At 41.1% G+C, this 22597-nt stretch overlaps 1 protein-coding gene and 1 long non-coding RNA gene across 5 annotated transcripts in view; one reads left to right on the top strand and one right to left on the bottom strand.

The window, feature by feature from the left end:
- VCL (vinculin) overlaps nt 1-19467 on the bottom strand; it is a 58516-nt gene extending 39049 nt beyond the window's left edge. The window contains exons 1-2 of one of the 3 annotated variants that reach the window (XM_042818267.1): nt 19111-19467; nt 1255-1325 (exon numbers count right to left, since the gene is read on the bottom strand). In XM_042818267.1, coding sequence (XP_042674201.1) covers nt 1255-1325; nt 19111-19278 — 239 coding nt within the window. In that variant the 5' untranslated portion in view covers nt 19279-19467. The remainder of the gene's footprint in view (nt 1-1254; nt 1326-19110) is intronic. The other 2 variants (XM_042818265.1, XM_042818266.1) reach the window with 2 other exon arrangements.
- Nucleotides 19468-20370: 903 nt separating this feature from the next.
- Nucleotides 20371-22597, top strand: part of LOC122160240 — a 103764-nt gene continuing 101537 nt past the window's right edge. For both annotated transcript variants that reach the window (XR_006168758.1, XR_006168759.1), the window contains exons 1-2: nt 20371-20825; nt 21411-21451. This is a non-coding gene — a long non-coding RNA (uncharacterized LOC122160240). The remainder of the gene's footprint in view (nt 20826-21410; nt 21452-22597) is intronic.

Genomic DNA, 22597 nt, shown 5'->3' with positions numbered 1-22597 from the left:
TTTATGAACTACTAAATTAATGCAATGCATCCAAAGGTAAGTGGAAATTTCCACCTTCTCCATGCAGCATTCAAGGCATGGTAAGTAATATACGGTGACATTCTGGTCACTCAAACCTGGCTGATAAACATTTGGCTTATGTTTTGACACCTGCTGAGCACATTATAGATGCTCTCATCAATGCACCACAGCTCCAGAACCTCTCTCTTACTATTCATAATGGCCAGTTCAGAGCCAACCAACACCTCAGAAGCTAGAGCCACTGCTCTGCCACACATGCACAGCTTCAGACTTTAACAATATTTTCATCCGTGCTTAAAATCAAATAAATCAGTTTAATATATTCCTGCTGTAATTTCTCATTCATGGATTAATCTCACTTTCTTGTATTGAACTTTGGGCTATCAGCAAGTTTCACCTTACTTTTCATCCTGATTTACAGGGCATTTGTGAGCATGCTAAAAAAAGCATAGATCTTTAAAGCCCCACTGACTACCTCTCATCTTTACCAGGGCTAACTTGTATTTTTTTTCTTCCATTTTACATCTTCTCTGTGTAAAATCTTTTCTTATTAACCTGCATATACCTTACAGGTATACAGGTTTTCTTAAAAAGTCTTCAGCCTTTGCAAAAAACTTCAGAAATCAGAATATGCCATATAACTTTAATTACTCTTTCCCTTGCTTGTAGCACTTCCAAGAACAGAAGCATATGTCTTAGAAAGCACAATTTCCATCCACAGAAGGATATACAGGTATGTATTTCATATCTACTAACTTCCCTCTTCAGAAGAGACCATTTGCTTCAAGGCTACATTTGACCTATAGACCTTGTTTGCCTGATTCCCCTAGAAAGCTCCTGAAGCCATAGCAATGCCTCGACAAATATGCTGCGTTATACAGCCACTTTCACATATGTCTACCAAATTAACACAAAACATTTGAAAATACCGTATCATCTCTGCAAACATTAAGCAAAGTATAAACAGCGTATAATGAAGTGTAGTTATTAATCTGAAAACTCTTACTTGTAAAGGAAGCTACACCCTAGATTTTATTCATATAGATATGTATCTAACAGGAGAAGTCATTGTGAAAAAAGTAATTCTGGAAAAAGGTCAGCCTAAAGCCTCCAAAGAGAACTATTTAGACAAGACTGTTTCCTACTCCGTACAGCAGAAGTGATAACATTGACTCATTATTGGAACAGGTTTCCCGTACAAACAGCAAAAGATTTACAATAAAATGAGTTTACTTGATGAACGCTGGTGGCATGTCCCTTTTCAAGATCTGGTCTTCTGTTGTCTGCACAGTCTCTTTTCCAACCTGCAGGAAAAAGAAGTTATAGTTAAGATCGAGAATGTCAGTGTAAAGCCTAGATGAAAACAAAAAGCAACAAGAACAGCCAAACTTCATGACATACTTAGTTGCATACATAGTCATACTTCATGACAGCTAGGCTACTTGCTGCTGTATCTAGCTTTGACACCATTACATACCAAATTAGTCCACTGCCTTAGAAATTTCTATGTTCTCTCCCTCCAACACCTCTGCTGACAGGACACTCACCCCCCTCTTCATTCTCCACAGAAACAACACTATGTTTGCTGCATTTAATTGTGCTGGGGAAGACAGAAAATTTAAACAAAAAAAAAAAAAGAATTCCTCTGTAGGTTTTGCTCCCTCCAAACCCACCAGTCAGAAGCCAAGTTGCAAGTAAAAAAAAAAAAAAAAAAAAAAAAAACTATTTTGCTACTGAACCTGCCCTCTCTATTAGAAAAATTTAGTTAATTACTGAGAACACACTTCACATCCACACCATCCATAGACAGAAATAATTACACAGAAGCTAATTGAGTGATAGATCTGGGCTTTTCTATATACTAACTCATGTGTTATACAGTAGAAGCCTTTATAATTGCTAGCTGGCTCTCTAGACTGTGAGATCACCAACTTGACAAAATATTTCCAGCTCCTTTGTTCACTGTGTTTTCCAGCTGAATAAGCCATTCAGAAAGGCACCACAAAGCAGAAGGTCATTAGCCCAGACACTAGCATGTGTCAAGAGCTGCCAAGCCTGCTCAAGCTAGACAAGATAGCACTAAAAAACTCTCCATCAGCTGGTACTTCAGATTTGCTGGGTTTTTAACAGAAGTTGCAGTGTGCCAACATGCATAGCACTTGCCAATTCAAACACTGTGCAGCACTCCAGAAGCATCACTTAGCTGCACGTTTACTCTATTTGCCAAAACTGCTGCGCCCCTTCTTTGGTTTCCCTTTCCCCCTTTCAGAGGGGTTTTACAGATATACACCAGCCCCAACACTCTATTGGTTCAAACTCAGAGTCAGTCTAGCCTACAATTAATAATTCTTAAACTAACTAAAGCTACATTTATGAGTACTACTGCAGATACTTACAAGTAATGGAGGAAAGCACTGAGACATCAGAAATTTTACAATGGTTTTTCATCTCTGTGCTCCTTGTAGCCCAGTACCAGTCATGCTTGTGCTAGCACATAGCACTGCAGCATTACCATGCTTCCTAAACTTCCCAGTAGTGCCTCAAGAGTACAGTTACAGACGCAGCTCACACACCGTTTCTTGGGGCAGGGTTACATGACCCAGACACAGCACACCAGTTTTGCTTCAGTTATTTCCATTGCACTTTATTTTACTGATTCCTGATGAAGACCACAGTGGAAAGGAACAACTGCATAAAGCCTGAACTCCACAGTGTCACACCGTATAGACACAGGAGATCACACACTGGAAACTAGCAGCAATACTTTTATTTCCAAAAGCCATTAAGTGAAATGCCACTGCCTTTAGAATTTCTTCTTCATCTGTCCAAACACGTTCCTTTTAATAGAACATTTGGGAAGATACACACTTGCTAAAGAAAGCATTTATTTGCAACTAAGGGGAAAAAGGCTCTTTGATTGGCTAAGAACAGGCATTCAGCTTGCTATATTATATTGAAAAGACAGACACAAGCACCCAAGAGACAACTTCTGTGTTAATTACAGTGGAGTTCATGCAAGTTACTGCTATTTTCACTAGCTTATACGAAAGTATTTCTACATTCAGTCTGAAAAGTCTCTTAAGACAGACTTCAGTTTATTACCCACTGGTTATAGATACACTAACATTTTATAATACGTATACAAATACATAATCTAAACTCAGGCATTCCTTGATATGCCTACCAAGAACCCTTCCAGTTAATGTTCAGGATGAACCTACTTCCATTCTAAATTTTTGTGAAGAGCTCTAACCTCAGAACTTCTCAAACAGAAACTGCATTTACCCTAAATACTGAAGTCAGCCCATTTCTCATCCAGTTCATGACAAAAGCATTCCATTCACACTACAAATCCCATAGACAAGACAAAATTCGGGGTAGTTTCCATGAGGTCTCAGTTTAAACTGACTGTTTAAACATAAAACCTTGTGACACAATTGAAAGTACTCCATATTTACATAACTCTGCATTAACATCTCTAAGCTTTTCTTTGCATTTGTAATCAAGGTGTAGAGACAAGAAAATAACACACAACACATACCATTTAATTGATGAATTCTCAAAACATGAAACCATATTTGTGACTAAAAATACACAATCCCAAAAATACTTGGGTGTTCTCCCTTTTAGTTTTTTTTGGCTAAGTGTTTCCATGAGATTTTTGGTGTTGATGCTCCTTGTTTTAACAGGAAATCATTTCTTCAGACTGAATTTTATATGGACTAAGCAATTTTCAGACACACTGCCATGTAACACAAAACAGATTCATTCCACCTTATCAATACATCAATGCCAAGGGAATTGGGAGGGGGTTATTATTAGGAGGTAATATCTATACATCCCCTATTTTAGGTAGACTTGAAGAGCTTCATGCTAATAAGGAACAGTTACCATGGGAACCTCTATTTTATTTTTATCCGATAGGTTAAATGTGGAAAAAACAGGATTACAACTGTTGTTTCAGATACACAGATGTTGTTTCACCTACAATAATCTTCCCTTAACTAATCAGGAGGGAACAGTTTCCATGAAATTCATATCACTGATTATTAATAATAATTAGTTGGCTTCTATCCACTGCTCCAAAGTCACTCTTCACCAGTTAACACAGTAATCAAACCTTCACTTCTTGAAGATTTTATCAGCCCAGAGCTGCAGAGGGGAAGGGAAGTTCTCAAGCAAATGTTACCAAGTCAGTTTCATTGTTCCAACTTCAAAACATCCATATTGGTCTCCCTTCTCCTTGCTGGAGTAGTAACTTCAACTACAGGCACTTGGCTCAAATCAAAGAGAGAACGAACTACTTCCCTGTTACTCAACAACAGTGGACATGACACTGAAAGACTAGAAATCTTATGGAAATGGGACACATTCAGCAGAGAGCATATTTGAGCACTGAAAAGGTTTCTAGGCTGGAAAAAGGCTTCCAGCTAGAAGGATCAATATAAGATTGAGAGTTCCTGCAGCTTTCAGATTTCAACCTTATTTGTAGATTTTACACACTCTCATTTTCCACTCATCAGTAGCCTATCAGTGTGTTCCCAGTTTCCTGCTGTGGGGTATTTTCTCCACGGCAAAGCAAGAAGAAAACTTCCTGATCAGGTTCAGTTTTGTCATACCTGCTTCTGTTGCAGGAAAGACAAGTGGACTGCCAAAGGTCCCTTTTCTATCTTCTCAGCCTGCTGGATATAGATAAGAACAGCCTTTCCAGCAAGAACGGGAAACAGTTTCAGCTTCTGTAATTCTTTAGGAGTTTGTGGTATCCTGCTGTGGTTTGAGCAAACATCTCATTGCATCTTAGTTCTCCCACTTCTCCCAGAAGCAGAACCAACGGCGTGTGTCACAGCACATTTAACATGGGAGTCCAAAGTTCATTGTTTGGGTTTTGGTAGTGCTGCTTCTTTTTCAGTGTGGTGGGGTGTTTGTTTATTATTGGGGAGGAGGGTGTAATACTATAACGGGATGAAAAGAACAGACATAATAGCAGGGAGGCAAAGTCTTGAATTCATTCTCATTTGCTGTAGCCAAAACACAGCACCTGCAGATGCAAAAATGAAGGAAAAGAGCTGCTTACCTTTGGAAGGCCTCAGGTAGGCAGGGACCTCCAGCAAGTGATGCCCTTGCCTCCACTGCCACTCCTTAAATGAGGTTTGGGAGGGATCCTCCACCCCATCTGGTTACTCAGATGCATTCCATGTACCTGAGCTCCCCTGGGTTGGCCCTGCCTTCCCACCAGGTGCTCAATCACTGCTTCAGGTCATGACTCAGCATTTCCATGTCTCTACTGACATTAACAAGGACTCAAATACTGTAGACAAAGATCTCCTTGCAACTTGTTTTCCCTAGTTAAAAAGTAAGAAAAGCTCTATTTTATCTAGGAGTCCAAGAACAGTCTTGAGTCAAAATTCATTGAATACATACAGCCCTGGCTCTAGCCCTAAGTTTGTCCCAGAGGACAAATTACAGCAGAACTTCTGCTTGACAAATTCAGAGTACTCATAAAATAAAGTCATCTAGTCTGTACGCTGTATAAGGAACTTCATCACAAACTATCTCACATTAAAAAGAAATAACTCCTAGTTGATGAGTTATGCATTCTTCCATGTATTGCAAGCCTCCAGGAAGCAAAATAACACTTCCATTGTTACATCTCATATCAGAAATTTGTTCTAAATCAATGCAGATTCATGAATTTCTCTGCAACTTCCTCATTTCTTTATATGTCTGCCCTGAGGAAAAAAAGAATAAACGGAAATATTTGATATAACTGCACAAGGAAAACAGTTTCTACATTGAAGATCTGTATCTGAAATCCTGCTAGGATGAGCTATAGCAACTTAAATAACTTTGAAATTGAGTTGGCTAGTCCTTTTTTCTCTTTGCTTTTCCAGGATGTAAAATGGGCTTAGATACGAGGACCATGAATAATCCATTTAGCAGTGTCAGAAGCCAGACAAAGTTATTCCAGATTTATGCCTACTCCTTGCTGGAGTACATTTTTGAGGCCAGATCAAAAAATGAAAAATGAAAAAGGGCAGAGATTACAAGATCTCCTTAAGAAGGAACTTTCAATTCTCTTACAATATCAGGGAACTTCTCCATCATAGTTTAAATAGTGATGACTGAAGTTAACGGCATCCAGTTGTACATCCTATACCTTTCATAGAGTTCATCCATCCCCACAAGGCCTTGACCCTTGAAGGCTTACAAAATCAGTTCTGTATCGTGAACTGAGTTCAGGGATAATTTGTCTCAGTGGGCTCAAAGTGGCAAGGGCTCAGTAACTATCTCACAACTGTTGAGTTTCCCCTTCGTGAAACCGACCATTTGAGCTAAATTAACAAGGAAAACTTCTGAGAAGAGGCAAAGGGCCCTGGCAGGAAAAGAGAAACAAAAGGTACTCAGTGCTCTGTTTTCCTTCACAGTTGTCAGCCACAGTATTTGGATTGCAATCCACATTCTTGTTTTTATTTACAGTATTGAGCAGATCCAGTTGCTGATATTCCATGCAATTTCACTAGGATCTTTTTTAAGACAGCTCAAGTGAATATTGTTTTACTATGTCCTGATCCCTAGCTACCATCATCCATGTAGGTAAGTGGTAGCAGAACTGCATGCATCTTGGCACAGCAGCAAAGCATTAAATTTAGCCAATTAACTCCAACAACTTTGGGGCATATAATACTTACTGGTCCTATCCAAATTTCACAAATCCTTCAGCAATTTTACCAGATTACATTTGTAGCTGCCAGTAGAGATACGACTTCCTGCAAAGTCAGCAGAAGAGGCGAGCAATTTTAAAAGTTGTTTTTTTTTTTTTTAAAATGAAGAAATAAGTGAACAGAGTTACAGGTAACTCCTAAATCTAATCCATCTCTTCCTGCATGATTGAAAAAAGTGAGTTTTGACATGTTAAACTTTATTGTACCTAAAAAAAAAAAACAAAAAAAAAAAAAAAAAAAAAAAAAACAAAACATGTTTTTCTCTTAAAGGCTTTTTCAAAAGCATTGCAGAAAAGTTCCCAATTTCTTCACCGCTACTCTTCTCACTTAGATTTTAAAACTGGATTAACACATCACTTACTATTAGATTAAGCTTCTTAAAACAGCATTAAACTAAGTCATCTTTCTTTCATGTAGTATAATAGGCCAGTGCAATAAAAGGTTGAAATACAAGTCTAAAGAAACAGTTCAACTGTCTTCTGGCTTCCAGGCTATGCCAAAGAAACAATGCACATAGTTTTGCAGTTAATAGGACCAATTCTTTTTTCCTTTAAGCTAGACAAAAACAAAGTCTGCTGAATGACAGTCTAGCCACCTTACCTCTCAGTCAAAATGGATGCTGTATATTGGCTCCCAGTTTTCTCATGATCACCCTGTAGGCTACATTCCAAGCATAGCAAGGCACAGTTTCAAAGTCCTCTGGCAATAAGTCATGTAAATTAGAACACTCCAGCCATCTGGTCCCTAATAGCAGCAAGCTGACCTACCTGTCTACACTGGAGATTAAGACAAATTCAGTTGGCCTGAGGCAAAGGAAATCCTGCTGTCCAAGTAAAATACATAACTATGAAGCAAAAACCATATGGCAAACTGAAAATGTAGGTACCAAAACATTTTTTTAGTCATGCTGCTAATGTCTACTAATTCAGTACTGATAACAAGGCTGAGGTTTGGATGCTTTATGTACTTCCAAGATACATAACTTGACATAAAGAAAACAAAAGCACATATTGAGCTGAATTATGTGAGACAGAATTATTCTTATTTCTGAATTAAAAACCCCTCTAAGACAAACTATAACTCCACTTCAACCTAATAAGATAGCTGGTTCTGACCTTTGGGCATATCCAAAACTCAGCTGGAGGAATAAGACATTAATTGTCCTCCAGAAACAACATTCTCAGCAGAATTAACTACTTTTACCTTAGAAGGAAGTCTAGCAAAAGATCCCTCATACCAAACAGCACAGACTTGAAAAGCACATCCAGTTCTTTTCCACACACTCAGACCTGTGAATCATCAGCAAGCCTCAGAGCACCTCTTATAAATCCTGCTACTGAAGTACACATAGACTAATTAGTACTGCCCCAACAGATAACTTATCATAGAGCTAAACTGTCTCCTTACTCACATGCCAAACTTTACAGCAAGCAACCACCACGCACAATTACGCTGTTGGTACATTTGCAAGTTCTTTGACAACCTGCTACTACCAAAGCATTACCCAACATGCAAACATTACCCTCCATATAACTAAGGCGCACACATCCTGTCCTCCATGCCCTCTATGTGTTCAGTCAAATAAACATGCCAAGAAATCTATTATTATTATTATCATCATCGTCATCATCAACAGACTCAAGACTTCGCCACAGAATGTTCACAGATCAGTTCAAGGGAAAGAAGAGCACTTTCCAGGTAGAGCAGAATGATCTCTAAGAATATGTACTTCTAATATAAAAGACATAGAACTGGACAGAAAGACAGTCCCTAAACCAGCCCAAGCTTCACATAAGTACTTTCTGCCCAGACTGCTTTTTCTTCACTAGAATGACAACTGTAGGTGGTATTCATAAAAAAATATATATATTGTTTTTTGTTTTTTTTTTTTTTAATAAACCCAGGGATAAATGAAATACTTGATATTATATGACTATTTTCCATATTGATTTTGACCATTTGTACCAGCTCTGCAAATATTACAGCAGGCAAAATATCAGCAACTTCCATGGGAATACCAACAAACAATTTGCAAATAGTAACAAAGCACCTTTTATCAGCTATTTCTGCCTGGAAATGTCTATTAAAAAAAAAAAAAAAAAAAATCAGATAAAGAAGTGCCTGATCTGACATTATTTCTGGATTAGATGAAAAGGACAAGAAAGCAAACAACAGCAAACAACTCTAAGGTCACAGTCAAGCACTAAAAACAGCAGAAAAAAAAATTGTAAAGCACCTGACAGCACATAACTGCTACCAGTTAAAGCAGTAGGTGGTAAGGTGGTAACTGTTCAAGTCTTTTTAGAAGCTAGCTTTTCCCCAACACATTGTCTTTTTGGAGGAAGTTGGTCTGAATTTACACATAACTGAACTGAAGAACATAATTATTTGGAGCAACCACCACACTGAAAGCAAAATAAACAATATAAGATGTTGGGCCAGCTTGAAAGCCAACTAGAAAGTAAAAACTAGATCCTTCAAGCTTACAAAACCTCTCATATTTTACTTCCTCTAACGCTATACTTTTATATGGTTAATTATCAGCTTCATCAACATTTTCTAGCAAAAGTCACACACAGGGAAGAGTTTTATGCCTTCTCCTCTTGCAGAGAACTATGCAAGAGTCTTTCACAACAATGGCTAAGCTGTAGCTCTTCAAACAAGTTACTGAACTGCTTCAGGGCTGCAATACTCAAGAACAGCCAGAGAATCTACATACCCACATTAAAAATTGCAGGGCCACAAGTTAGCTTGCAAGTGAGAGATGAAACATATAATATTCTATAGTTCAGTGTTGCAAAAAATCTCCACAAAGCTGGGGGCAGAGAAAGAAGGGAAATCAGATCAACAGAGAAATACATTTCTTCCTGCTGCACGGGGGGTGGGCTGGGCTGACAGCCTAAGTGCCAGTGCAGGCAGCTAAGGGAGGTCAGGAATGCAGGTTTTCTCCAGTATTAACTTAACAGAAGAAAACGAAGTGCTATGCTTACTGAAATTACCTTTTCAGAGAAAGATTCAAGTTAAGTTGAAACCAGACAAAAATTGACTGAAGTTCCCAATCTTACCCCTTGATTTTTCAAGAGAGGAGGGAAAAAAGGCTTTTTTATTTTTAATTAAGTATGGCCAAGAATTAAGTAGTACTTCAGCTGCTACAGGAAACTCTATGGTTTAGCAGCTATTGGCCCTTCACAACCTTTTTTTTTTTTGTCACTTTAGTCACGGCACACTAAATAAAATCTGACCTTTTTACTGCTGTTCTGGTGAAGTTTGAGAAACTGCATTTGTTTAACCTCTCCGTTATTCGGCACAAGTATTACACTGTAAAAGCTATAAAGACAGCTAGGATAATGAAAGTCAAGTTTAGTGTAGACCAATAAATAGAGGCAAGCTTACTAACTTGCCCTCTCATCTAGAGCTTTGAAAGTTACACAGAAAGTATATATTTTTAAACTTGACCTACTAGAAAAAAAGAAATCAGCTTTGCAGACTCAGCTGAAGGATATTTAAATCCATCCACACATATTGAATGCCTCAAGTGGAAACTTGGAAGAAATTTACAAAAAAAGGGTATAAAATTTAAAAGCAAGTTGACACCCCATGAAGAACAGCAGCAGCAAGCTATTTCCAGTATCCTCTAATTGGATATTTAATTGGATATTAGTAGCATTTTTATACTGATAACATTTAAGATAAATATTTAGTACTCATGTACTAGTTAATATTAACAACGTTAAGTACATTCAAATGACTCCACAGAGATATGTCATAAGTGACAAGGTATCCATGGGGTTATATATGGATATATACATATATATATATACATATACATACGGTTCTCTGGAACAGAAGGACCTGCTTGAAGCAATACAAGGATGCAGCCTAAGAAAGATGAGGGGCTCTGGAGAAATAGTTGACTTTCCAAATTTACCTCCTCTTAGCTCAAGAACAGTCCACCCAAAAGATGGCAGGAAGCCTTATGGAAAAAAACACACCACTACTGACCAAACTCTGACTCGAAAAGGAAGAATACAAGAAGCAGAAGAATAGAGAGGTGACTCAGGGGAGAAATAGAAACATTACCTGAATACAAAGCAGTGTGGTCGATCTTAAAGCCCACGTAGAGTTAAATTTTGTGAAGAACACGATGGGCAACAATTACAACACAAACGCTTCTGTATGTATGTCAGCAGCAAAAAAAATGCAGGCCCACTACTGAATGGCTGGTGACAAAACCAAAAAGGTTAAGTATTCAATGTCTTCTTCACCTCAGCCTTTACTAAAAGACTTCTCTCTCAGTAGTCCAGGGTCCCTGAGACTTTGGAGCAAGGGAAATATATCTTGAGTGTTAAGTAATCAGATCGCATTTATTGTGATGCGAGCGTAACCACTGACAGAAAAGAAAATGCCATTTTATTAATATGGGGTTCTTCAGAGGGATTCTAAGCCAACAACAAGGCATACAAGTTTTCTACAGTAATAGTTCATTTCTGTCTTCTGGGTTTTTTTTGTTTGTTTGTTTGTTTGTGAAAACCACCAGTATCCCACCCTATCTATGATGTAATGGTTCTGGGAAACTGCTCTAACATCTTCTCTCAGTGAGGAAAGCTCTCAAGAACACCATCAAACAGTCAATATAAGCTGGCAATTCCAGTGATCTTAAGGTTTTGGGATTTACAGTGGTGGTTCTCCCCTCCTGCTCCTTCATTTTCCCCTTTCACCAGCCAGTATTGCTATTCACGGATCATTACTCAGAATCAAAGTAATTATTCTTAGGCATCAGCGTATTGTTTAATTTAGAATACTGTTCTCTTTCCAAGTGAGTTGTTCAACGTTTCCACAGAAAGCCTCCTGGTCTCAATACCTAGCACAAGTCATACCTCAGCAGACCTGAATAATTAGGCAAAGCAAACAAAGCCAAGTTGTACTCCATGGACTGATTCTCCATTCAACCTTCAAATATCCTTCAAAATGCACTATGTTCTCAACTTACTACAGGGACAAACTGGACCTATTTCCAAATATTACACATGAAGAATTTTCCCAATTAAGATTTGAGCTTACTAGTGAAACATTTGTAACCAAATGGAAAATCCAGACCTTACTCGACCATTTCCATTCTGTATGCACTTAGTCATCTTATAAGCAGCGTCTTCTGAAATGCAGACATTTGCAACATCCTTCATCATCAGCCCTTTGTGTTGCATCTCCATTTGTCTACAGAAACTTGTACTTTAGACTTCAGTTCTCTCTTAAAGAATGTCATAAAAAAGAAGCAAGAAATTATACAATGAAACATTAACTGCTGTATATACACGCACTAAATTAAATGCATACAGTCAGAGTATATTTTAGCATTGAAATTCACTAGTGTCAATGCTATCTAGTATGAATTCCTGTTGTTATGTTTAAACATTAATGCCAGCAATGTTAACATTTTACAAGAATTAAAAACCACGGCTGCAGATGCAGACTCTGTAACAAGCAGCAATTCACAGTTTTTGACTGAGAAAATGAAGGAACAGAATTTGCCACTAAAGGAAAAATCCAACCTCCTGTAGCAGAGTTCAGAGTTTTACAGTCTCATTTGCCAGTATGACTTGCTTTATACAGGCAGAAATAGCAGTGTAAGAAAACTGACATTAGTAACAGTAGTAGTTGTCTTTGTATCCTTTCACCTCAAATACAATGTCAGAAAGACTCCAAAAAAAAAAAAAAAAAAAAAAAAAAAAGTCAGTCAGACAAGGTCTTCAGAACACTTTCAAGCTGTACAATACTGAAACGGGGACTTAAAGTTAATCTTAACTCTAGATGAGGCCACTGCTAAAGTTAAGCAGTACTCAAGGCAGTGTCAAATCAGTCCATTCAGTCCTTTGGAAAAGTAATTGGCAGAAGTGTCATTTGTTTTAAGAGTTCTAGAAGATGTGGAACCAAAGAAACACAACCCAGCATTTGCAGCAACCACCACTTAACTTTCTCAGGCACTTACCATAACTAGCATTAACACCCATGTTTGTTTAACACCTCTTTAAAACCACTACTTGTTTTTTCTTCCTAAATCCTCTTGAATATTTGCTTCATCAGTCCAGATTACAGCTACACTGGGAAGGTGAAAGACATGCAAATTACCCTCCTGAGGTTATGAAGCTACGCATTTCTGTTTTGTGTAAAACACAGTTCACTATGTTTATTTGGATCGTTCCTTTTATAAAACTGTACAGGAATTCATGCCTACAGGCTGATAGAACTATGAGGAGAAGAAACATCCTCCAGTTTCAGAGCATGAAGAAGAAATGTAACACAGAAGTTGCAAGAAGTCAGGAAAGAGAAGAAACACCTCAGCCTCCACTCTTGGATTTAACCACTGCTCCCTCACTGATGAAATACACTCACACAGTAAAAGGCAAGCAGAGTTTTCCGGAGCGTATTCCAGCAGTGGTATACACCATATTGCTGGCACATGGAACTCCTTAGTCCAGCCAACCACTTTAAGGTTATCTATTCACTGCTGAATAATACTGTTTTTATGCCCAAGGGCAAGCTGCATGTAATTACTAATGAAGGCATTCACTATCTCAATGCACATTTAAAGAAACAGAACAAAAGATTCCTTTTAGAGAACAGGCTGGTATAAATTAAGTCTCCAAATACATAACAGAACAAAGAGATTTTTCTATTCAAGTTAGAAACTGATTTACCACTTAAATAGAGATGACTCCTAACAGATAAAAGAAAAAAAATTGATGTGTTTTTGTTATTACAAAGTTGCTCTAATTCAACACTCCTACTCTCAGCCCACCCCCATGCACACACCCTCACTGCTTTCACAGAATCACAGAATTGTAGGGGTTGGAAGGGATCTCCAGAGATCACCGAGTCCAACCCCCCTGCCAAAGCAGGTTCCCTACAGCAGGTCGCACAGGTAGGCATCCAGGCAGCTCTTGAACATCTCCAGAGAAGGAGACTCCACCACCTCCCTGGGCAGCCTGTTCCAGTGCTCCGTCACCTCACTGTAAAGAAGTTCTTGCGCACATTTGTGCAGAACTTCCTATGCTGCAGTTTCCGGCCGTTTCCCCTTGTCCTGTCTCCACTCACCACTGAAAAGAGTCCAGCCTCACCATTCTGCCCCCCACACCTTAGATATTTATAGACCTGGATCAGGTCCCCTCTCAGTCTTCTTTTCTCAAGGCTGAACAGACCCAGTTCACTCAGCCTTTCTTCATAGGAGAGATGCTCCAGGCCCTTCACCATCTTCGTGGCCCTCCGCTGGACTCTTTCCAAGAGATCCTTGTCTTTTTTGTACTGGGAGCCCAGAACTGGACACAGTGCTCCAGATGAGGCCTTACCAGGGCAGAGTAGAGGGGGAGGATCACCTCCCTCGACCTGCTGGCCATGCTCTTTTTAATGCACCCCAGGATGCCATTGGCCCTCTTGGCCACAAGGGCACACTGCTGGAACACTTTCATCCAATAAGAACACGTGGTCACTGTTCCCATGGTCTGGAGAAAAAAAAAAGTCCTAAAGAAGATACATCAAAGTAGGATGACGTTCTTTCAAAGGTAAGCAAATACATATTACATGCATGTTATAAAGAAATAACACCCAACAGTAATCATAGATTTCCACTATATATACACATGTAACGTAGAAATACACAATGAAAAGGTCTATTTTCTCACGAGATTTTCAGGGCTCTTCTAGCACTCCTACTAACTTGCTATTTGGCAGTACATTTAGACACAGTACAGTTCAGATGAGCTGCTCTAACAACTCACTTTTTCAGTATGGCAGGAAGCAATGAAGGAAAAAAGACAACACCAAAAAAGCCTCCGAAAGTTACTACAGACCTGAAAAAAAAAAAAAAAAAAAAAAAAAAAAAAACAAAAAAAACCACCTTATTGTTTTCTCCTTTCTGCCCTCCTCAATGAGGCTCTGAAAAACAGCAAGCTGATTTCTTTCCCAAATAATCATTTCACTAAGCTCGCTCCTCTCTCACACACCCTGAGATACAGGCAAGCCAGCTCTGCCAGGAGAAAGTCTAGGACAAGAAAACTGCTTTCCCAATCAATTCTCCACACCATTTCTCCATATTAACTATGTTCAGCAATGTAATTGAATTTTACCACTGCAGTTATGACAGGGGTTTCAAGGTACGTTGCATCTTCCACAAACTCAAGTGATTTCCAGTCCAATGGGCATCAGCCATTACCAGGTAACTCACAGACTGTCCACAGAAAATGCTGTTCTTTCTGCACTGCCCCGTGAGCCTTTGTCATTTCCTGCACTTGAGAAAAGCCCATGGATACGTACCCAGAACAGACTGACTGCTTGAGGAGATAACTTCATTGTTCACGAGGATGAGATAGGACAGCTGTCAAGGAGAGACTGAAAACAAAAATGTGGGAGAGGTGCATATTTGTATTTTAAGCTTCATGTGTTTGCCTCAGTACCAGTGCTCATGGTGAGGTAATGGTTGGGCTTGCAGGACTGAAGGGAAACATCTGATGCACCACAACTGCAAGACAAAATGCTCATAGCTGACCTGGCACAGTAACTGTCATTGATGCAGAAAGATATCAGTATAGTTTCCTAAGCCTCCAAATCTCAGTAAGTGAATAAAGGCTCGTCACAGCATCCAGAATGTATTTCTAAGCAATGCAATACTTAACTATTCAATAGACAGTAAAACAATTTTTCTCCATAAAAGTTCATGGAACAGAAATTGGATATATGCAAACATTATACAATACATAACTTAAAATGGAAAAAACCCAGCATATGTAACACACAGGATGGAAAAAATATACAAGCTGCAACATCAATTAAAGGAAATGAAAACCTCCTTTCCAAGCCATCTCAGACACTTTATTTGTGAACACATTTAATTATGACTAGTTCACAGACTGAACTCACTCAAAGTGAAAAATAGCAACAGTGGTCAATGGTCTAACATTTGGCCTCAAGTAAAGAGTCAAATCTTCCAGAATATTGACCTGGTAAGACAACTCAGCCCCTAAAAAGCCAACACCTTCTTGAGCCACTGACACCACTTCTGAGCTTAAGCTGTGTGTACTTAAGCCTCCTCACACACTCACCTTTGCTATCCTATCACACACAGAATTTATTCCCTATCTGATAAGCTCAGCTGCTTCATCTATGGGACTGCTGATGTTTGGCAGAGCAGCAAAGGTTCTGCTGTGAAGCAGCTCAGTCTGAAGCACTAGAGACAAGTGACAAGTGTAGTCCATATCTTTAACAGCAGAAAATCAGAATCTATACAAGGCAGTAAGTGAACAGAGTTTAAAATGGCAGACTAGAACATGTTTTCTCTGTTTTGTGGTATTATAACGTTATTCTGAAGATAGAACTGTTAAGTCACTACTGGAAAGTAGTTATTTTTCCCCTCCACAAAATTGGGAAGTTATTTATACAGGGTATGAAAGGTTTAAGTTTACTGCATTGCTATTAGTCATCTTCGACAGAAGTCCCTTCTAAAAAAAAAAGATAAATTTGATTAATGCTTTATGAAAGAGACTAGAAAACCACTAAAGTACCATAAGGCTAATTTCCTTCAAGTCAAGCTTGATCACTCAAGATTTCATTTTACTGCCCACTAAACTTGAAGTATATTTGGCAAGCTCCAAATTACTCCCAGCCTATTGAGCTTGACTAATTTTTCTCCTCCAAACAATCCTGTCATTTTTGTGGTACATCTTCAGCTACAAGAAATACCAAGCCAAACCCAAACCCTTCCCTAAGAGGCACACATCCATTCCAAATACCAGCCAATAAAAACATTAAGATCTTCAGTTAAAGAAATAAAAAACTGATTTAGTATATTACAGAAGATCCATCAAATTCCACTCCAACCTCAATATAGTACACTGCCTTACCTGTACCTCAAGAACATCAACAAAATGAACTTCAAAAAAAAAAGTTACTGCATGGGGCTCCTTCTTTGAAGGAGACATCTTTCTTAACCCATTTTTCACATCTCCTCAGCATTGCACAGGTGAAGATCTCAGCTACCACCAGTTGCTTACTGATGCAATAGTCACAGAGATTCAATTTTGCTCTAAACTACAGAGCCTATACTGCCTGTAGTAAGGCTGGTGAGCTGGAGAATGGTGTTGCTGTGTGTGACACGTTTTCACGGATAAAATAGCCTCTGCTGGTCAGTGTTCACCATCCTGTACTCTCTGATACTTGCACTACACAGTTTGGAAACAGAACTTTGCTTTTGTATTTTTCTTAATGTAGTCAATTCTGTATTCTACCAAACCAGGACATCTTTCTCTTAAGCATCACCTCAGATTACACATCTATTGGCTACTGTGAATTAACACATAAACTGTACTCAACAGCCTGTCTTCTTATTCAGCTGGCAGGCAAGGAAAGAAAATCAGAGGCTTCCAAAACGGAAAGTCGGAGGCTTCCAAAATGGCCCCAAATGAAAGATGGTCCGGCATTAGCAAGCTGTAGAAAAAAAAAACTAATTATATTTCTGGATTTCTGAAATAAGCCCTACTTTTTGAGACTGAGCTTCTTTGTGGTGGGGCATAAGAATGAACAAAATCATACAATTCAGTGAAGCAGGCTAAGCTCAGAAGCAAAGTTACATCTGAAGTCTTCCTTTCAAGGAAAAGCATTTCACACACTGTGGCTGAACACCCATACAAGCAGAGCACCTACTACAGCTGTTCACTCTGCCGGCAGACCTCTTTTCATCAGAACTCAGGAGCTTCAGCTGAAGCCAGGGAGGCACAAGTGTTGTGGAGCGCATCCCATAGAACTCACAGAGTCATAGGATCAGAAGCAATAATTGCACTGCAGAACCTCAAAGTGGGGAGCTATTACTGCATTGCAAGTACTGCAAGCTGAAATCTAATGAACAAATCACTTGCACTACTCATCTTGACAGCTCCTTATCCCCACAAGCCCCATGATTTCCACATGTTAATGAATGTATCAGTTAACTGTGATGCAGTATTTTAACCATGTATAAGTATTACAGTCCAACTCAAAACTTTTTTGTTAAGAGAAAATGCTTTCTATGATGAACTTAAGATTTTTACAGGATTCATAGCCAGCATGAAGCGTGTTACATTTCAAAATGAATCCAGAAGAGTCTACAAGTGAACCTAACAGAAGTACAAGTATTACTGTTAAAGGAACAGAAGAACAATATTCCATTGCTCTTCACATCAAACAAGACACTTCCACTTTGCAAGAGTTTGCTATTCTTCTGATGCAGCAAGTCACAAAAGCATTAACAGAAAACATTTCAGACATATTAGTCATGCATTTTTCAGACTGATGTGTCTACGCTGCAAATACTTGTACCTTGAGAAGTTATGCTATGTTTAGCTGTCCCCAAGAATCCTAGAGATTCTGCTCGATTTTGACCCACCATGACTTCCCGCAGGCAGAGAGTGGCTTTCATTCAAGGCGGTGCAGAACAGAGCAAACAGCAGCCCCCAGCTTTGTGCTCTGGCCACAGCTCCGGGCTGCTCCACTCAGCGCAGAGCACGGACAGCTGGCCCCTGTCCATGTACCTCACTGTCACATCCCTGCCTTTTTTTTTTCCCCCACCCCTTTCTCTCTCCTCTCCAGGAGAGAATTATACTGATTAAGTACTTTGCCTGTTACAGCAGACACATTTAGAATCATTGCAATTTAGAAAAGACCTCTAAGATCATCTGGCCCATCCATCAGCCATTCCACCGTGCCCACTAGCCTCGTTCCTCAGCACCACATCTCTGCGCTTCTTGAACACCCCAGGAGCTGTGACTCCACCTCCTCTCTGTGCAGCCTGTGCCAATGCACTCGCACTCTTTCAGAGTTTTTCTTCATATCCAACCTGCGCTCCCCTGGCACAACTTGAGGCTCCCCCCCCGTCGCTGTAACCCGACAGAAGCGGCCGACCTCCACCTTCCACAACCTCCTTTCAGAAAGTTGTAAGGAGTGATAAGGCTTCCCCTGAGCCTCCCCTCCCGCAGACTGAACAACCCCAGTTCCCTCAGCGACTTCTCAATAGACTTGTTCTTCAAAACAAGAGTTTCGAAGACAGCGAAAAAAAGTAACCCGAAAAAAAAAAAAAAAAAAAAAACCCTCACGCCAGATATACAAAACATCTGTGAGGCATTTCAGCAAGCACGAAGCGGCCGGTATAAATAGCAGTAGTCGCGGGGCTTCAGCGCGGTGCCGCAGCTGAGGAGCAGAGCCGCCCCAGCCCCGCAGGCCCCGCGCCATAGGCGTTCCGGACGCGCTCCCAGCGGCGCCCGGCCGGCTCCCGGCGAGGGCGGCCCCGTGCCGTGAGAGGCGCTGCCCCGCGAGAATAGGCGGGGACGGGCCGGCCGCCCCTACTCACCCGCACCAGGTTGCTGACAGCGGCCTGCACGGCCGATACGGGGGCGGTGAGGTCCGGGATAGCCTTGCCGTCCACCTCCCCCTCCTCGTGCATAATGACCAGGTGGGAGATCTGCTGGGCCACGGGCTCCAAGATGCTCTCGATGGTGCGCGTGTGGAAGACGGGCATGGCGGCGGCGGGGCGGGGGGCCGGAGCCCGAAGTCCGCACAAACTCCTGCGAAACTCTGTCCCCGCGGGCTGGCGCCCCACGGAGAAAGCCGCGGCCTCCGCCGAGAGAGAAAAACGAGAAAGCAAGAAGGAAACGCCACCGCCCCGAACTCCTCACCCCTCAGCGGGCTGCGGCGGCGCGGAGCGGCGGTTCCCGGCGCGGGCGGGACTCGAACCCGCTGCCCTCGCCTTCCCCCGGCGGCCCCCACCCCGCACTGGCACCCCTCGGCAGCCAGGCGGCGGCTTTTCAGGCGCCACAACCAACCCCCTCGCTCCCCGCCCCCGCCACCGCCCTCGCCCAATGGCCGCGCCGCCGCCGCCGCTCCCAGTGGCGCGAGCCCGCGTCCGTCAGCATTCCAGCGCCTCCCGCCCCCCCGCCCCCGCCGCCAAGCTGGGTTGCGCGGTCGCTGGTTTCCCAGCGTTGAGATGACGTCAGACATTCTGCTGTCCATATAAGGAGACGATTAAAGCCGCGGCGCTGGGATAGCGGCGGGGGGTGGCGGGATTCCTGTGCCCGCTCCTCCCTCCCTTTCCCCCTCCCGCGCCGGCACGAGCTGGGGCGGTCGTGCCGAGGGGAAGCAGGTCGCGCGGCACCGCGCGGCTCTTTTATCGAAGTCTCCGAGTGTGGAGCGCTGCCCCGCGCCGTGCCCGCGGGCACAGGGTGCGGCACGCTCCGGGCGCGGTCCCAGCCGCTTCCGCAGCGCTGAGGAGAAGTGCCTGGCGGGGGGTGCTCCGCCCCGCGCGGCGGGGAGCGGCTGTGGTGAGCGGTGTGGTTGCGAGAGAAGAAGGGCGGAGCAGAAGCAAAAAGCAACAGAAATCCCTTCTGTGGTGACTTCAGAGTGCGGCCGTTGTCCCGCAGTACGAGATGTCCTTTCTCTTGTAAATGCCCCGAGCACGCGGCCGTGCCAATGGCCGTGCCGGGCGATGGGGGTGCGCGGCACCACGCGCTGCTGTGCGCGGGCACCGCCATCGTAAATCGCTCTGAGCGCGGGCGCTGCGGGGCGGCACTACGAGGGAAGAATTAAACCTGGTTTTGTGCGAGGTTAGAGATCCCGGCAGCGCCTCTCGCACTGACTTTATCTTCTGTTCTTGCTCATGTATATCTATTGAATCTATCACGGTAAAAGTCGGATGGCAAATTTCTATGTGGCACTATCCGGATTTCTTCGGGAAGAGGAATTCTTGTAGTGCAGGCTTGATAACAGATAATCAAATTACACGTTGGCATTCAAGACATGCTTAAAATATCAACCTCTCAGCGGTACGGAGCGTGTTAACAGCCTTGAACTCTGCACCCTCGGAGCGCCTTGTGGTGCTGACTTCGTAACCCGGCGCCTACGGTTACCCCGCCTGCATCGCCGGTGGTGCCTCTTTAACAAACAATAGATCCGGAAAAACGAATGCACAGACAAATCCTTCTGGCCTGCACATCATCTGCAGCAGCTAGAAATTACAGAGAGGAGTTGGGGCACGTTTATGGCCTAATAACGTGCTTAATCCCACTTCATGTAAGTGTGCAAACTTAATAAGCCTCTTACTTCATTGTGCAACTTGCGCACAGGCTAAGTTCTCTGGTAAAAAATAGCCTGCTTCAGGTCTCGGGCCCTTTGTGCTGAGTCGTGTCTTGAAACAGGCATGCAGAAACAGGTTTTAAAGCAAAAAAAAAAAAAAAAAAAAAAAAAAGCAAAAAAGCATTCTACAATAATCTTGAAAGGCTGTCTTGGAGGATCTAATAGGTCTGATTACTGCAGGTGTAACAAAATACAAAGAGCAGATGGACATTTCTGGCAAACTTCTGAAAGTTTGCTTACCTACAGGTCCAGAATACATTTGCATACTTGAGGGTGGTATGGAGAGTTTGTTTCAGCATTTAGGTCACATTGGTGTAATTTCTGCCCAGGAAAAAGGAGCTTCTGTTGTCTGTAACGTATGACTGCACTGCAGGTTCATCACTGACTTTCCCTGCTTCCTCTTTACAGAAGATACTTAATTTTTGAAGCCACATCTACCAGAATTACATGTAATTGATAGCAATACACACAACGCTTTTTCTCAAGTACCTTCTTTACAGTGCTGTTTTTTTCTCTTTGCAGCATCCTGTTGCACTGACATCATACGAACAGCTTTGCAGCAGGTACTGTTTTGTGGCAAGGGTTTTTTTTTTTTTTTAAACATTGATTAGCCTTTTGCACTGTATCTGTAATTATACACTATGTATAGTGTATAATTACATATATACATATATATATACATATATAGTGTATAATCTTGAGAATTAATGAAACAATATAAACTGAAGAAGAAAACCTGAGGTTTCTTCTTCAGTTTATATTGTTTCATTAATTCTCAAGATCCTAATAGATAGAAAATAAGAGTAGATTTGGTCACAATACTTTCCATTTCTTGAGCCCAACATGGAAATGTGTGAATTCTTTTATTTTTCCTATTTCCACTATGTTGTTACATGTGAAACACATGAGGAAAAAGGCATGCTGAACCTCCTTTCCACATACTCACCATTTTAGTGATGTTTAGAATCTGTGTCTATCATTAGCAGTCCAGGAGTAACTAGCATCCAAAATGTGGTAAGATGGTTAGACTGAAAGGATTAGCTTTGAAGACACTCTTCATATCCATTGCAATTTCATAAGAACTCAGTTGAGTCCAGTTAAACCCATTCCTGCAAAAAAATTCTGTCAGCAAACTTTTTGCTAACAAAAATTTTCATTGAATTTAAGACCATAATACGTCTCCATCTTAGATGACGGATGAATAAATACTGACAAAACGGAATTTACTGAACATGGAAATGTCATTGCCTTACCTGCAGGTTTTTTTTTTTTTTTTTTTTTACAAAATTATGATAAGACTGCACAAGATGAAAGACTGCTTTATGCCTTGATTCAAGATGAAATGGAAGCATTGACTATCTACACTCCGATTTTCATTAAAGTTGAGTCACAGTAAAGTAAGAAAATATGAATTTGTGCTCATCCACTGAATATAAAGTTCACTAAATTTCCGTGATAATAATCAATTCTATCTTCATCTGGTATGTTTTTATTTCCATTACTTTGGCTTAACTTTTTGCTCTGACAATCTGTTTATTTTGTTTTCCACATAATATCAAGTTTCTTTTCCACACATAAGTATCTCTCAGTGAAGTGAAGAAATACTCTCCTTGCTTCCACTGAAACAAGAGAGATGTATGAATACAGAATAGTAGTCTTAGGTAGAAAAACGGAAAACGCTGCATGCTGACAAACAGTGTAGCTGCATT

This window comes from Centrocercus urophasianus, unplaced genomic scaffold, assembly GCF_019232065.1.
Source record: "Centrocercus urophasianus isolate 14NV4802_14NV808 unplaced genomic scaffold, USGS_Curo_1.0 seq_17, whole genome shotgun sequence".
Lineage (NCBI taxonomy): Eukaryota > Metazoa > Chordata > Aves > Galliformes > Phasianidae > Centrocercus > Centrocercus urophasianus.
Note: the sequence above shows the minus strand (reverse complement) of the source record. Positions and strands in the feature narration are given on the sequence as shown.